General features: G+C 43.6%; 1 protein-coding gene across 2 annotated transcripts in view; it reads left to right on the forward strand.

The window, feature by feature from the left end:
* Window positions 1–2,521, forward strand: part of TCP11L2 (t-complex 11 like 2) — a 153,522-nt gene extending 151,001 nt beyond the window's left edge. For both annotated transcript variants that reach the window (XM_029599741.1, XM_029599740.1), the window contains exon 10: window positions 711–2,521. In XM_029599741.1, coding sequence (XP_029455601.1) covers window positions 711–964 — 254 coding nt within the window. In that variant the 3' untranslated portion in view covers window positions 965–2,521. The remainder of the gene's footprint in view (window positions 1–710) is intronic.
* The last annotated feature ends 15,821 nt before the right edge of the window (window positions 2,522–18,342 follow it).

An 18,342-nucleotide genomic window follows, 5' to 3' on the forward strand; every position in this document is an offset into this window, starting at 1 on the left:
CATGGCATTGTCATTGCAGATGAGGCAAGTTCCAGCTGAGTTTGAATGCTAGGGAAGCAGGAAAACACCGCCACAGAAATGAAAGCATGGTTTATGTATCTTCAAGTACTGTTCAGAATGGTCTCTCTTACGTGTGTTGATGTCCTCAGTGGTACACAGTGGTTCTGCTCAAGTGGCCTATCATTAAATCATATGGAAAATCTTTTCACCACCACACATGTCCAGATGAATATCCCTGCCCATCTGTTAAAGTTAACATAATACCATATGGAATGTGAAAAATCTCAGGAGTTTGACAGTGTTTATGTAGTAGTAATAACATTTTGGGTGACGAAATGTTCTAATATTTGTGTTTTGGTTTCTACAAATGTTTGAATTTCATGTAAATAAAGGACTGGACACCATTATTTTATGGAACAGGAACTCATCTTGGGATTTATTTAGATTGCATTTTTTGAATTAGACTTTTTTTTTAGGAACATTATTGGCTAGAGCTCTCTAATTTTTCTTAGTTTTCTCCCATTTTATGTCCGGGATTAAAGTTCTTGATCCTGGGGCCTAGACTATGTTGAATTCAACAGATTTTAGATCATCTTTCAACCAAAGGAACTAATGTCTTTAAAATGAGTTGCTGTAGTTTTGAAAATCTAAGTTGAAATACCATGGGTTATGTAATCTGTCCTATTTTTTTTTTTTTCATTCATTTTTAGATAAACGAGTTCTGCTGTACATGAAAAGTTTCCTTTGTCGTCCAAGTGCTCAAAGGAACCTGCCCCCTCTTCCGGGAGGCCTTGCACCAGTTCAGATAGAAATGGAGTCAATTGGAGCACAGTACGCAAGCATTGTGAATTTCAACAAACAAGTGTATGGACCATTCTATGCAAATATTCTCAGAAAACTGCTATTCCATGAGACACCAGGAAAAGAAGTACCAACTGAGTACAGTGTGGGGCAAGGAAGATAATTTTTACACACTTTACAGTAGTTGATGAAATATTACATATGCAAGTAAACAGTTTTTAAGATCTATTAAAAGGGACCCTACTGAAATGTTATTTTTAGGGACTAAAATAGGACTTTCTGTCTTATTAGGGATTTTCCACTGAGTACTAACTGGGAGAAATCCCTAGAAAGTTTGCAACCTACTGTAAGAAACTGATAGTACTTGATTTCTCGAAATGTTCTTATTATATGTATTTTTATAAGTCCAACCCAAGGTGCATATCTGTATAGTGTTAGGATGAGAGAGAATTACATGGTCACCTGTTGACTTATTGGAAATTATTCATATTGAACCCATTGTGCAGTATAGGAAAATTAGGGCCCGGTGCTTGGCATGAGTGGCGTGAACATTGCAGGGGATGCAAAGTGCCCTGCTTATGGTGACTTTGGTAAATGCTGGACAGATTTATGGTCTGACATGGCACACTAGAGTCTGAAATTGGTTAATTTCTGGTGCAATAAATGCATAACCCTAATGATACTTTACAGTACTGATATAATGTTACATTTAATGGGACAAAGTCCAGCTCTACTATACAGCATGTAAATATTTGAATATTGTGTGTTTAATGTGTAGGGTTCAAACTTTGTAATACCCGGTCTTCCAGTTAAGAAGATCATATTTTCTATCAACTGTGCCAGTGTTAGTATACCTGCCCACTTTTCAGGCTCTTAAATTGGACAGTTTCTCAAAGAGCAGCGTTACGGGCAGGCCCTTTGTACCAATTTTTCTGAAGGGGGCAGAGGAAAATCTTGTTCGAGCTATCCTACATCCTATGTAGTCTGTCACAGTAGTTCCCAACCTGTAGTCTACGGACTCCTAAACGTCTGCGAGACCATCCCAAGGGCTCTGCCGGAAGTACAGTTGTGTGAGGAAAAAAAAAAAGATCGTTGTCTATTCTAACACTGCTGCCTGATCCCACACTGTACCTTTTAAGAGGTGCCTGGTTCTACCAGCTGTCTAGCCTGTCTTCTCAATCCTCTCTCTTTCTCCCCTCACGCCGGCAGCAGGAGCAGTACATAATAGCATATCAGTTTCCTGTGCAATGCGGGGAGAGGCTGGAGAAAGAGAGGCGGGTGGAGTGGGGGGGGGGCTGGAGAAAGAGATTAGTAAGCAAGTGCTGGGATGAAAAATAGAGACTGGTGGGTTAGGAGTGGAGAGAAAGAGACTTGGGAAGTCTGATTGTGAGAGAGAGACTTAGGAGATGCTGATGGAGAAGGGACTGTGGTGAGGGGTTGGCTGGAGTTGGAGGAAAGAGATGGGCAAGAGCGAGATCCTAGAGGGGAGAAGCTGGGAGGAGGGGCTTGAGATTGTTGGGAATGGGATGGGGTCCCTAAACTTTTAGGTGTTGAAAAGGGGTCCCTGCACCCTCCCTTTTTATCATCCCCCCCCCCCCCCCGCCCCCCAGAGTTTATCAGTTCTACGGAATAGTGGGCTCAATAAAATAATATGGAAGAGTTTGAGCCCTTGTTAATTGTGCTGGAGCATCTCCTAAAAATAAAGTTTTTCATTCTTACCCACATTTCTTAATTTATTTTTTCCCTAGCTTACCAAATATTTTCCACAAGCTACTAACTGGAATATTTTAATATCGTAATGTATGCTGCCTTGTATAGCTGACTGAGGCTGATATAATAAGGGGGACGATGCAGTAACCTGTGGGTTAAAACTATTTCTTAATGCACAGGTTAAATGTATTTTTAACTCCTGATGCAGCAAGCTAATACCATGCTTACATATCGAGACTTTAAAAAAAAAAAAAGTGCACTCAGCATGGGCTGAAAACACATTTTAAATGTGTATGGCACTAAGGTCCTTTACATCTTCCAATAGACATGTCCAGACCAAGGCTTGGCTTTGGAGAACTCAGGGCACAGGAGCTATTAGCACATCCCCCGAGGGCAGGCTTGTGAGTAGACCCTGTACCGCCACCACTCCTGGTGACCGGTAAGACACCCCACCCTTTAAAATGCCGCAGCAGTAGTTTATATCACAGAGAAAGAATGGCCAGTCTGCACCTTATCCCTCAGCCTCAAAAACCTGTGGATTCCTTGAAAGATCTGAGCACTACACATGAATCACAGCTCTGCATAATCATCCAAAACAATCACTTTCAGACAAAGAAAATGCTGACAAAAAAGATTATGCATCGCTCATAGTTCTTTCTAGGATATTTCTCATCCTCCCTAAATCAACTGAGAGCACTCCCTAGAGGTTGGAAAAGCACAAAGGATCAAAGCTCTCACGCTGGCTCATTAAGGGGTCGATTTTAAAAGAAGCATGCATGCGTCCGTATGCGCACAGTTCCCGGCACACACACATGGACGCGGCTATTCTATATCATGCGCGCGTCAGCACACGCATATTATAAAATACGGTTCCCGCACACACATGCGCACTGGATTTTAAAATCCACGCACGCATGTGCGGGTGGGTTGGGAGTCGTACGTGCGGGGGGGGGGGATTTTATAAACCAAAGCGCAGTGACGTGAGTAGGGCTTCCCCAGTTCTCTTCCAGTCCGCTCCAATTAAGGAGTGAACTGGGAGGGAACTAACCTATGCCCCTACCTACGTACCCTAGAATGTTTTTGGTTTTTTTAACTTACCTGCTCCGAGGAGCTGGTATAAGTTAACCCATGCCAGCCGGCTACCTGCGCGTGCTTCCCCAGGACAGGGCCTAATGGCCACTGTCCCGGCCAGCCCAGACACTGCCTTACCCGTTTTTGATGGCCCAGCACTTCTGTGTGTATCGGAGGTTATGCGGGTAGCCGGGCCCTTTAAAAAATGCGCACAGGGCCCAGCCACGCCCGTAATCCCCTGAATTTTATGCGCGGGCCATCGAAAATTCGGGCTTAAGGGCATAACTACACTGGAAACTTTAGTCCATCTCAGACCAGTGCTAAGAAAACAAGAGTTAAGCCAGCTCCTTAACCATTATTGGGGGATTTACATGCAAGGGTACTGAGCAGGATGCACAGTTTTACATGCACATTTTATGCATGTAAAACTCCTTGCTGCACTGGCAGTAAAGTTTATGCTCAAAAAAATGCATGCACAACTGCAGGCAAAACTGTGCATTCTGCTGAGCACACTTTTTGCATTAGCCCCAAGGTTTGATAAGCTTAGTGCATCTTTTTACTCACTTTTTAGCGCACATATTTGTGAGCTAAACTATACTCACAGTTTTTTTTATAAGGTTTTTAGTACTCAAAAAAATGTGTACTAAAATGATTGCATCTCTATGCCAATCCCATTTAAATGAAGGTATTAACTATTACTCCCCAATGCTAGGAGAGCATTAAAGCTCTGAAGGCTGAGCTCATGTTTGTTTAATGCTGGAATTTTAATTCCTGGGTCAGAGTAGAGTACAGTTAACTCACATTTCTGGGGCTAGTGTTTAATTTATCGTGCTGTACCGACGTGGTCCCGGACCTGAAATTCTTGAGTATGGGGCTCCTAGCCTTGAGTCTCCTGGATCTGGGATGGACCATCACTCCTGGGAACCCTAGGTTTGGAGCCATTGCTAGCATAGCACCATAGACTAAACACTGGCCCTAGAGATGTGAGTTAACTTCATTCTACCTCTGGGTCCAAGCCTAAAAAAAAAAAATAGGCAAAGCACTGGGGTATCCAGAGACCTTCTGCTCTAGGCTGGGAGGGGATAGGTAGGTAGGATAGTGAGTGGGTGGGTTGGGGGGATAGGTAGTAGAGTCAGTGCACTTTTTTAACTTTACTACCATTTTTAATGCACATTTTGTCTTTGCTTTTTTTTTTTTAAACCCCCAATTCATTAACAAACAGTACGCCTACTGTATCTGGAGTTGACGTGTTTTTTAATACGCAAGTTAAAAAGCGTGCTAAGTTTTAGAGCACATTTCCTACCCATTTTTATCACACTGGCCTCTAAGTGCTTTGATAACAATGTTGCAGGCCCCATTCCAAATGTGAAATAAAGTACTTCAAGAATTCATTATTTTAAATATGCATTTTGCTTTATCTGTTAAGAATGACTAAACTACAGAGTCATTTATCCAAAACATTTGCTAACTTCCTGAAGTGATGTAATGTAGAGCATTGCATAAAAAAATTTCCAAATAAATTAGTAAAAGATAGAAACACAGAACTTGATGGCAGATGAAGATCACACAATCCATCTAATCTGTCTATCCACACCAGCACATTTTTCTGTTATAAAATGAATCTAAAAATCAATAGAAAAAGCAATATGATGGGTTTACACACCTTCCAGTCATCTCCATATCTGCATATACCAGCAGCTGGATGCTTTGATTACTGGAAAGCTTAAAAATTAATTTTGACTGATTTGTTTTTGTTAGAAAATTGATATTCAGCTACACACTGAGACATGTATATATCATGTAAATACTCATATGTCCATTAGCAGTGATCTCACAGGTACATGTATAGATATACAGATATATTTCTATATCTGTGCCTGTGATGTATATTTTAGAACATACTTCTGAAATACAGTAGTTTTGTTTACAAGTAACATTCAGATTACCAGTATTCTTAATACAACCTCCCCCCCAAATAAATGAGAAACCTCCCTAAAAAATACAGTTCTTAGGTATTAAATCTCCTTAAGAACATAAGATCATCAGAAATTGCCATGCTGGGTCAGACCAAGGATCCATCAAGCCAAGCATCCTGTTTCCAACAGAAGCCAAACCAAGCCACAAGAACCTGGCAATTACCCAAACACTAAGAAGGTCCCAAGCTACTGATGCAATTAATAGCAGTGGCTATTCCCTAAGTAAACTTGATTATTAGCAGTTAATGGACTTCTCCTCCAAGAACTTATCCAAACCTTTGTTGAACCCAGCTACACTAACTGAACTAACCACACCCTCTGGCAACAAATTCCAGAGCTTTATTGTGTGTTGAGTGAAAAATAATTTTCTCCGATAAGTCTTAAATGTGCTACTTGCTAACTTCATGGAATGCCCCCTAGTCCTTCTATTATTCAAAAGTGTAAATAATCGATTCACATCTACTCATTCAAGACCTCTCATGATCTTAAAGACCTCTATCATATCCCCCCTCAGCAAGGGTTATTTTTCCCTATATGCAACACCTTGCACTTGTCCACATTAAATTTCATCTGCCATTTGGATGCCCAATCTTCCAGTCTTGCAAGATCCTCTTGTAATGTAACACAATCCACTTGTGATTTAACTACTCAGATAAGACTGATTTTCTCTCTCTCTCTGGAATTCTGATTGCCTCCTTTTCCTCTGTTTATAAAATATGATTCTCCATAATGGTTGACACCCATTTAGATGATCACTTTTAGGTCGATGCACGTATTTTCACATCCTTGTACCATACACAGATTCCCCTGGATGATCTCTGTACTTCATGTATTCTCCTATCTTCATCTCCTTATCTAGTAAAGATCATTGGCAGAACTAACTTGTTCACATTTAAAGTTAAATGAGGTATCGGTACCTATCTGCAAAATTTCCATATATTCCTTAATGCCCATTAAGTTTTACAGGAAATCTCTGGAAGATTTTTCACATTGGATAGAGGTACTACAGGGCTTTTTCTTGTTTTTGGTTTTTTTATAGTAAATTCTTGCACATAATCAGATTTCACAGTCTCCAATGAAAAATGTACCTGCAGACCCAAAATGCTCAAACTATACAAGCTTCACATGAACTAAGTCTCTCAGATACTCACAGATTTTTCACAGTACAACTGTAATTTCTAATCTTACTTATTCTCAAACTCTCATATACAGACTCTTTATTGCGATTTATAATTGCAGTACAAATCAAAAATCAAGAAATGTTTTGGTGGTGGTATGGGAAGGCACACTGCATTCTCAGTCTCGAAGTCCTTCGAGAACTGAATTTCCTGTAGCTCTGACAAAAATGTCTTATGTATATTTCACTGGACTATCACTTTCTAATTCCTCTGAAATTGCCATAGTTCTCAGATTGTTTCACCAACTATTATCTGCATCAAGTCCCTTTTTTGTTCATTTCTGATTTTGACTTTGTTCTGTAGAAGTGTCACAGTATCTTCCAGTAAGGAAGTCCCTTTCTCCAGTTCATCCACTCATTTAAAAAGAGAGAATTGTGATGCAAGGGAAGCCACCTCCATTTTAATTTCTTTAGTTGAACGACAATTCTCTGTTCTTAATACCTTCAGGGACTGCAACTCTGTGAGGTTTCAGGTTCCCTGCCAGCAGTCATTTTTTTGTGGTGATGGAGGGACCTTTTGACAGTGTGCAACATCTCAAAAGCTGCTTTTGTTTTACTCAGTTTATCACCAGCCATAAAGTATATGGAAGGGATAGCCTGAGGTTTGGAGGTTTACAAAAGTTTTGGCTGTGCATCCAGCAGAAAGTTCTGTGTTGTTGCTGTTTGCAAATTATCAACAGCTGAATAATGTTGGGACTGGCTCTGGGAAATTGAATTGCTGTATTCTAATGCTAGTGATTTTACCTCATTATTTAAAGTTAAAAGAGGTTTGCATAGAGAGAGAGATTGTAAAATACTTTTAGGTAAATTACTACCATATCAGGATTTCCTATCAGTTTTTTTTAATTCTTATGGCAAGTTGAACTATTAAAGATTCCTTTAAAAGTCCTAATTTATAAGCTTAGTTAAATGTCAAGTTTACCATGACCATGAGGTTAGCTGTTACAAATCTGAAACCCTGTTACTAAACACAAAAAATACTTAGAAACATATTAACCTGTGTAGCCATGACCAGCTTGTTGCAAAGGTAGAGGCCATGCACTCTCAATGAATCATATGCAACAATTGAGACTGACAACAAACTGGTGTAAAATGGCTATAGCTTTATCGTAGGTAACAGCAATACAATGAAGACCCAGGTACTTGCCAGGTTCTTATGGCCTGGATTGGCCACTGTTGGAAACAGGATGCTGGGCTTGATGGACCCTTGGTCTGACCCATTATGGCATGTTCTTATGTTCTTACCCATCCATTATTATCGGCTTTAGTAGCATGACATCTGTTTGTTTGGGTACTTGCCAGGTACTTGTAACCTGGATTAGCCACTGTTGGAAACAGGATGCTGGGCTTGATGGACTGTTGGTCTGACCCAGTAAGGCAACTTCTTATGTTCTTAACAGATTAAACTAACCAAACATCAGCCAGCAGGCAGTGTGTCATCTCGGGACCTCCAGGCTCGCCACTGGCAAACAAAGCCTTGGCCTTCTGAGAAGTGTTCCTCATGGGCAATCCTATCAGCCTGACATGCACAAGCAAGGTGACTGCCCAATCGGACAGGAACATCTGGTCTGCTGCCAAACCGTGGCCATCCAGCCCTGACTGCAGTCAGTCCCTAGTGGAATAGTTGAGCGTACTGGCCATATAGTGTACTGCCTCTTAAAAAAAACAAAAACACAAAACAAAACAACCCTCCCAGCTCGGGTACCCCCACCAAAGGGCCCAGGTAGCCGGAGCAGCTTCCCTAGGACCCTCCCCACCATATAGCTGCAATTTCTGGCTCAAGCCCTGAACAGCATCTTATGAATGGTCCATCTCAAAGCACTCAAAAAGAGGTCCTGAGCCATGTCCGATAAGTGTACTCTGTCCTTGTGGACCAGGTCTTTGGACTCAACACAGATGAGATAATTTGATGATCTCTGTGATGATCTGGGAAGTTGCCTATCTACTTGTTCAGCTTACACATCCCAGCCGTGCATGTAGAAACCAGCAACGGGGGATGATTTTGAACCACATAACCCTCTTGCAGGGCATCAGCAAAAAATTTGAACGATGTCATTCCTAATGTTGTCGATTAGGAGCTGGTCGGGAATGTCCCCCAGATCATTGCCTTCCAGGTGAATGACTAGCACCTCAGATGGAGTGGATCTGATTAGCAGATGCTGCAGAAATGGGACGAGCTGATTCCAATGCATTCCTCTTCTGCCCAGCCATCAAACCATCATATCTTGGAGTGTGAAACCCAAGTGCATGCCAAGAACACCTTTCGTTGCACAGTGCTCTGCCCAGAACACAAATGAGTGTCCTGCAATCCATACCATCCATTGTTGCCAGCAAAAACCCAAAATAACATGACAACATTAATATGTGCAACCATGAGCATTTAGCGCTCCCTAAACCCGAAACACTGCTGCCATAAACTAACTTCTTAGGATGGACAATGACCCGGGTTGCCGTCCACCTGTCTGATAAAGGACAAGTAAGTGGTGGAATGCTACCTGGAAATGCAATGAATCAAGGAGCTAGGGAGACCAGATGTGGCTGTGCTAGAGGTGACCCCAATTCTGAAGGAACTACTACACCTGCATCTCAGCCGCACCCAGCACACACATGAGTATGACATTGAACTGATACCTACTCAGTGGGAGTAAGTTTGCATGTACTAGGAACTTGCCCCCCCCCCTCCCTCCGGCCGACCTAAGGACGGTATAGTATAAGGCATTCATCACCGGGAATGAGGGCAGTCCTTGCATGGCAGCCAAGGTGACTGATGCACTGTGACCCCTTTGATCTATTTTGGACCTCCTATGAGCAGTCACCTACCATCACAGATTGAGACATCCAATGCGCAGAGGCCAGAACTGTCATGCCTGCAGCTTGCTGCCACCACTAGCTTGTGTACTTAAGAACATAAGAACATGCCATACTGGGTCAGACCAAGGATCCATCAAGCCCAGCATCCTGTTTCCAACAGTGGCCAATCCAGGCCATAGAACCTGGCAAGTACCCAAACACTAAGTCTATTCCATGCTACTGTTGCTAGTAATAGCAGTGGCTATATTCTAAGTCAACTTAATTAATAGCAGGTAATGGTCTTCTCCTCCAAGAACTTATCCAATCCTTTTTTAAACATAGCCACACCAACTGCACTAACCACATCCTCTGGCAACAAATTCCAGAGTTTAATTGTACGTTGAGTGCAAAAGAACTTTCTCCGATTAGTTTTTAATGTGCCACATGCTAACTTCATGGAGTGCCCCCTAGTCTTTCTATTATCCGAAAGAGTAAATAATTGTTTCACATTAACCCGTTCTAGACCTCTCATGATTTTAAATACCTCTATCATATCTCCCCTCAGCTTTCTCTTCTCCAAGCTGAAAAGTCCTAACCTCTTTAGTCTTTCCTCATAGGGGAGCTGTTCCATTCCCTTTATCATTTTGGTCGCCCTTCTCTGTACCTTCTCCATCACAACTATATCTTTTTTGAGATGCGGCGATCAGAATTGTACACAGTATTCAAAGTGTGGTCTCACCATGGAGCAATACAGAGGCATTATGACATTTTCTGTTTTATTCACCATTCCCTTTCTAATAATTCCCAACATTCTGTTTGCTTTCTTGACTGCCGCAGCACACTGCATTGATGATTTCAATGTGTTATCCACTATGACGCCCAGATCTCTTTCTTGGGTGGTAGCTCCTAATATGGAACCCAACATTGTGTAACTTTAGCATGGGTTATTTTTCCCTATATGCATCACCTTGCACTTATCCACATTAAATTTCATCTGCCATTTGGATGCCCAATTTTCCAGTCTCAGAAGGTCTTCCTGCAATTTATCACAATCTTCTTGTGATTTAACAATTCTGAACAACTCTAAACCCCCCAAAGAAACACAGTGAAAGCATGAAATAGAGAGACCTCAAATGGGCTGGACACTACTGATGGCAAAGCACACCATAGCCTCCAGCAAGTGATCATGCTGGATTGGTCTGTCGTCCGGAGCACAGGGTCTTGTCCTAGCCCAACCTGTCAGAACTCACCTCACCATGAAGTCTGACCAGGTTGGGCCAACCTTGCGCCTTGGTGAAAAAGGCAAAGCCCACTAGATTGGCCTGAACCGTGCCCCTGGATTTCCCATTTTGCTGGGCCTGTACAACATATTGCACTGTCTAGTGAGAATGTACGGGACCTTGCAGCAGATCCGTGGTGACCAGGAATTCCATGCTCGCATTGTAGCCTCTCACATAGGCTTGCCCAGTGGATGGTGCAATGGATTGGTGCAGCAGCTCAAGTGCATCCTCGTTCCAATGGCCCAAAGGTGCAAAAACACTCTCCCCATAGGCATGACCCTGCATGCAAATGCCAAACTCCCAATGAGAGTCTGCGCAAATGCCAGAGTCACCTTGCAGATTTGGCATGGGGTGCAGACAGCTTCTGGAGTTTGTTAGCAGGGAGTCTGGAAATTATCTGGATGGATTCCGACTCTATGCCAAGAAATGTAAAACAAAAACCCTGGTCAGTGGCTCCAATTTGTCACCAAGGACCCATGCCATACTTTGAAAGATGTCCAAATAGTGGACTAGGCTCATCAAGCCTATGCAATGAAACAGCTCCCAATGCAGGAAGGTGCTGAAAGTCTCGAAATAAGCACAGGAGATAGGGCAGCCCATCGGCATGCACTTATCAAAATAATTTGCACTGTCAAAGGAAAAGCCCAGCAATGAAATGCTATCTGGTTACATGGGGAGGAGCCAGAAGGCAGACCTTATGTCTGCTTTTGCCATGAGGGCTCCCTCCCCAAAGTCCCCTGAGGAGGCCCAGTGTGCTATCAAATGATGCGTACTGCATCGAGCATGACTCCTGAGGGATGAAGTCATTGACAACTCTGTCAGCCAGGTAAGAGAGGTTGTGAATCAACCTATATTAGCCAGCTCTTTTTTGGGAACCATGGCAAGAGTGACACAACCATCTCCAAAAGGGTGGCCATGGGAATGGATCTGCTATCCTGCCCAAGCTCAGCTCAGGTGCAAACTTCTAGTTCACCACAGGAGTGAACCAGGTTGCAGAAAGCGCATTTCTGCAGGCCCCTTAACATATCCTGAAACCTTCCCGTAGTGCGGCCTGCTGGTCCGGGTAAAACCTTAGGCTCTTCTCCAGAAGGGGGTCGCTGGAGTGGGGTTGGAGCCTTCTTGAAAGCATTAGTTCCCTCTTCTGCCAGGGCCCTTCCTGGGACATTTGGTGGCTGGGTGGCTGTGGTACAAGTGGTGATGTGCTTATACTTGCAATCTTGTGCTGAACAGCCCCCTTTATTGAAGAACCAACATGCCTCCACGGCATGACTTCATCCCTCAGTACCCTTTACCTTGAGAGTTACCTTGCTTTTGAAAGGACTAGCTACTAGCCATCACATCCACATTCCTTGTAGTCATGTGAATGAGTCATAACTCCACATCTTGGGAGCCCCATGGCATGAACCACTCATCATAGTTGAGCCAGGCAAATCCGTTGTATGCCGAATGGGTGCTAACAATTGTGTCCAAATAGGACCACAGAGCCATGTGCTGAGTGGGATTGGCCCTGCCCACTCTCAATGCCAAGTGAGTGAAAGAATGTATCCAGTTGTTGATGTTCCTTTCTACCCTTTCCGTATCTGCTGGTGGATCATGCCGCATGCGCCCTTTCCAAGAGTTCTCCCTTCTGCACCTCTCCAACAAACTAAATATGTCTAGGTATTGACAGCGCTTGATGCGGTGCCGGAGGGAACATGGAACACCTTGCCACAACTGCTTCAAGGTGCTTAGTACAGGCAGCCCCGCACCTACTGCAACAGAGTTCCACCACCGAGGAACCCTGGGAACCAGATGAGAACACTGAGGAGGAATTCTGCTGATTTGTAGCAGCGGGAGAGCATCCTGCCTCTGCGCTTGTGCTTGCACCCCGTACCCTTAACACCCTAAACAACTGCAGCAGCAACCTGAGACTCGACACCCTCAACCCCAGCAGTAGTGACATGAGACTTGGCCTCTGTTGCCTGTGTCGCCACTTCTGGATCAGCTGAGGGGTCTGGAACTGCATCTGGGGTCAAAGATGCCCCTAGGCCTGCAGATACTCCTGATGCCGGGCCCAGGGCTGGAACAGTGAGGACCTCCTTGCATGACGCAGGAGCGACAGGAACCAGAAGGAGCTGCAGAGTGGACACCTTGGGACCCCCAGAGAGCTGCGGAGTGGATGCCATGAGGCCCCCATAGAGCTGTGGATCAGATGTCAAGGGACCCCCCCCTCACTGGGGCTGAGGCCACCTGATCTGTGCAGACCAAGACCCAGAATTAAGAATAGCCCTGATTTGTTAACCCTGTGATTGGAGGCTAATGTACAAACAAAGGGGGGACTAGTGCATGCCCAGGCTTGTCAACTGGGCAGCACGGCCTCAGTTGGCTTCTAAGCTGAGGTCTGGCCAGATGGCATCAAGTAATGGGACGCTGGATAGCTGCACGGCTGGGCTCCCAATCCACTCTCTGATGAAGTGAAACTCCTGGGTTGGATTTAGGCATATTCCCCTGGTAACAGCATCCAACTGGCTGGCTAGAGGGCCGGACACTGGGGCTGAGGGTTGCAGTCGCCACTCGTGGGATTCAGCTCCCTGCTAAGCCTCAGACCCATTCCTCCTGCTGCGCCCTCCGTGTCTGAGCATGTTCCCCCCATAGCCATACCGGCTGCAAGAACACGGGGGCCTATCCCTACCTTCTCTCCAGCAGGCCTGCACTCTCCCTGCCCTTCACCCCTTCCAGAGGAAGCCATGGGCAGCACACTCCTTGATTCCTCAGCAGTTCATCTCCCCCCCCCCCCCCCCCCTGCTGGGATAAGCAACTGGCCAAGGCCACCATCTGGTGACCATGGTTGCCTTGCCTCTCGTGTTAACAGCTGGGTGCTCTGGGACAGGTTGCAAATCTGTCTATGACCCTGCTCGCCGGTTAGTCTCTTTTTCTTTTGGGGTTTTTTTTTTTTCTTTGTTTTTTTAAAGGAAGGGCTGCAATGCACACTTTCCCCTCCCTATGTGTAATTTCTTTTTTAACTAAGCCAAGAATCACCTTGCAGAAAATTATTTAAATGCTAATCGTGATTCTAAGGCAGCCAATGGGAGAAGCACACTCACCAGACAAAATGAGGCAGCAGCAGTGCAGGGAGCAGGAACAAAAGGGACGGCTTTAAGTTAGAGTCCCAAGCCTAACCTCCCTGCGCTACAGGCTCCAGCCCCCCTCCACCCCACAGGTTCAAAGTGCTCCCTGAGCTACCAGGTTGCTACAACTTTAGCTGGCGCTTCCTCCGGACCTGCCATCCGGCCCAGCTCTTCCCCCAAATGTCCCATGTAACATGGTCGTCTCCCAGAAAAAGCGGGCTATTCACATGCTCCGGGGGTGTTGCGGCGATGATGGCGCTGGATGTTGCCATTGCACCAGTGACATCATCGAGCATGCTGTCGATGCCATGTGGCCTGCCGGAGATATGTAGGATGGTCCCCTGGACCTGGTGAGTGCGTGACTTGGCTCCCCGCCCGCCCACTAGCCATGTTATTGGCGGCATCCACGTACCAGCCCGGTGCCGCATATATAAACACATGTTCTTTTGAATAAAATGAAAAGCCTTCACTACAGACATACGGAGTGTAATTTTCTAAAGCATTTCCACAGCCTTTTGTAAAACTGCCCACCTGATATGTGAGTAAACTTGGGTGTGAATGGCAGCTTTGTGCATAAATTTACCTGGCTTGAGCAGAGCAGTTCTGGGGACGGAGCTAGGGAGGGGTTTGGACTTAAGTGCATACATTTTGAATTTTTAAATGTATGTGCTTTTTAAAATTTTCACAAAAAATGTGTGTGGATTGATTTTGGTGGGATAACTTTCAAAGCAGATTTTGACTAACTCATATGTGATGTTACAAATTTACCCCCATGTTTATGAGTGCTATCCAAAGTATTTAGCAAACATTATCATTGTCTTTCAATGAGAATAAACAAATGTGAAGATGCCAGCAAATCTTTTTAGAATAATACAAATATTTAATAGAAGCCCAGGGAAATGCTTAACTGGAGCATAATTTTCAATCTCACTAGCCTGTTTTTTAATAAATAGACCAGGAAGAAATGTGTTTTTTTTTATTACTAATCCCTGAGTCTTTCATCTCGATATTTTAAACAGAATAAATATTTTTAATAGGTTTAAAAAATTACTTCTCTAAAATGCCATTTCTTTTTATTCAAATTCTTGAGCATAGGTAGGGTAATTTTATAACTGTGTATGGCTCAGTAAAGTCTGCGTGTAACTTCCATCCGCAAACTTTACCCTGAATTATTAACATTTTTGAAAATTTGTAGGTAATTGGCCTGCTATGCGCCCAGAGTAACTCGTACAAAGTTACAGCTGCTCTTCAGAGGTATTAACTTGTCCATGTTAACTAATGCACTAAGACGTGAATTTTAAAAGCCTTATGTGCGCCAAAGCCAGGAAATAAGTGCAAAGGTTTGGCTGGCGTGTGCTGCACAGATTTTAAAAAGGGTGCTAGTACGTGCGCATCTCTTAGTGTGCGCACAAAACCTTTTTTGCATAAAAGGGTTGGGGCGTGGGCATTCCTAGATTTCTCAATGAAATCTGCATGTAGGTATTTACGCGCACAAGTGCGCGCCAGGGTCCCCTATCACAGAACTTTATTTCTGCTATGGATGGCATTAAGTCCAGGACCAAAAAATTAGGCTAGTCAGCGGGGTTTTAAGGGTAGAGGCTAACAGGGTAAAAGGGAGGCTAATTAACTAGGGGGGGTAGGAAGTCCTATCCTTTACCTGGGCGATCTGGGAATGAACTGGGGAAACTGGTAATTGCATTGGCATGCGTATCTACTAAAATCCTTCCACTTATGCGGTAGAGGCATCATTTGTGTGCACATGCGCGCATTCATATAAAATTGTGCGCACATGTACACGTGTACAGCTTATTTTATGCCATGCGCACATATATGTGCTTATGTTATAATATGGCTGCATCCTTTGGCGCAAGCCAGCATACGCACGTACAGGTGCACCTGTGTGACTGTACCAAATTTACTATCCCAGAAGAAAATTTTCAAAAGGATTTACGTGTATACATGTAACTACTATTGTAGCAATTTTCAAAAGTCATTTGTTTGCGTAAAGTGCACTTATTCAGGAAAATCCTATGGACAATTAAATGGCATATATTGTAGCAATTTTTTCAAAAGCCCACATGCATGGGTAAAATGCATTTACACAAATAAAACCCATTTTTAAGCGTGTAAATGATTTTGAAAATCGGGCCCATAATTTGTAAAACCAGAAAATATGCATGGAAATTAACTCTGCTGTCTAGCATGCCTCCTTTCATTTACATGTATAAAATACAGATTTTTATGTGTGTAAATGGATTTGAAAATTCAGCTCTTAATTATTACAATTTTAAAAGGCCTATATATTAAAGGTTTTCTCCCATTTTGTATCTATAGTAGAAATGCTTGGTACATAGGACTCATCTGTGCATATCAAATTACAAGACAACAATACTGAATGAATTTAACATGATACTTGAAAATTTACTATTTGAATCTATTATTTACAATCACAACTTCCTTGAAATATGAAGAGATCAAGCTTACAATATAAACTTCTATGTTACAAATCTAATGAAAATGTCTTTATATACTGCTATATCTTTCTAACATTGTCGACAGAGTTGAATCAGTTTGGGGTACTCTCAAGATATAAGATTAATTTTAATATGTCTGAGATTATGCCCTTGAAAAGGGAAGAATTGGATAGCCTAAGAGAACATTGCTAGAAATGTGGGTGTTGAAGGATGGAACCTGTAGAGGCAGGATGAGTAGGATTTATAAGACTATGCAGTGGCTGCAGGATGAGAAGCCCCCAAATGTTTGGAAAATCTGAGATAAAGACTTGGAAGTAGATTTTAAAAACATACGCGCGCGAGTACTTTTGTTCGTGCCACCGGGGTCGCGTCACCGGGGTCGGCGCGCGCAAGGCTGCGCAAAATCGGCAGCCTGCGCACACCGAGCTGCGCAGCCTGCTTCCGTTCCCTCCGAGGCCGCTCCGATTTCGGAGCGGCCTCGGAGGGAACTTTCCTTCCGCGTCCCCCCACATTCCCCTCCCTTCCCCTATCTACCCCATCCCCCAGCCCTACCTAAATCCCCCCCCCTACCTTTTGTTGTGCAAGTCCCGCGCCGCCTCGGCATCCCCTCGGCATCCCCCAGCACAGGCCACAGTGCCGGGGGACTCGGGACCGCCCTCCCGGTCTGCCCCCGAACAGTCGCCACGCCCCCGGACCGCCCCTGACCCTCGGACACGCCCCCTGGACATGCCCCCCTCCCGCCCCTTTTACGAAGCCCTGGGACTTACGCACGTCCCGGGGCTTTGTGCGTGCCGGCGGCCTATGCAAAATAGGCACGCAGGGTTTTTAAAATCTAGCCCTTGGGTAGTAAAACTGATCCAGAGATGTGAGAACAAGTAGTAGATGACCTATGGAAAAGTCCAATTTTGGCAGGAATAGTAGAACAACAATTCGTGTATATATGTGTGTGTGTGTGTATATATATATATATATATATATATATATATATATGAGCTTATTTAAAGCCTAACAGACTGAAAGCTATAAATATTGCAAATCTGGGGACATGTTGGAGAAATTGTGGGCAAAGGGGAGACTTGTTGCATATCGTATATTCTTGCCCAGCATTAAAAATAACTGGAGCATTATTAAGATTTGTGTTAAGGAAATATTGGAGATAGATATACCTAATGAACCCAGAGTGTGTTGTCTCATTTTCTTGAACAGTATGGGAGGTCTGGGAAAGTGAAGATAGCAAAGAGGTTAGTGCTAGAGGGTGGTACTAAGAAACTGAAAAAAAAGAGAATTCACCTATGATACGCCATTGGCATGAAGAAGTTTGTAATATGATGGAAATGGAACGGCTTGCAGTGAGAAGAAAGGAAAACAAAGTAGTGGAGAAGGAAAGGGAGTCGGTAATTTATATGAAATGCCCAAAGTAATATATGTAGGAGACAGCGTTATATTTTTGTTACGGTTTGGGTTTCATGATCATGCCTAGCTCAGTGATAAAGACATTTCTGTGCACTCACTCTCTTTTATCCCTAATATTTTATATGGATGTGCATTTGTTTTTCCATTTGTATCATTTGTTTCGGAGCTACACAGGAATGGATAGTAGGTGCACAAAATGAACGGTATGTGTGTTCATCTATTGCCGACTACATATGTGCACACCATTCATTTGTGAACCGCCAAAATGAATGGAGCAAGAAATACAATTGCCTAATATTATATATTATTAAATTTGGCAAAAGGGGGAAGTGGGTTTAGATTTTTGGCAGGGGGTGGAGAGAGGTACATTGTATCAGTTGGTGGTTTCTTGATAGTGCCGATAGTTGGGAGAATGATCTTAGACTGGGGAATAGTGTTATGCGTTGCTCATGTGGCTTGATGTGCATAAGGAAAAAAATATAGACCAAGCAATTGTTTTGTATATTTTATTGGATTTCAATAAAAAGATTTGAATAAAAAAGT

The sequence above is a fragment of the Rhinatrema bivittatum genome, chromosome 4 (assembly GCF_901001135.1).
Source record: "Rhinatrema bivittatum chromosome 4, aRhiBiv1.1, whole genome shotgun sequence".
In the NCBI taxonomy this organism is placed as follows: Eukaryota; Metazoa; Chordata; class Amphibia; order Gymnophiona; family Rhinatrematidae; genus Rhinatrema; species Rhinatrema bivittatum.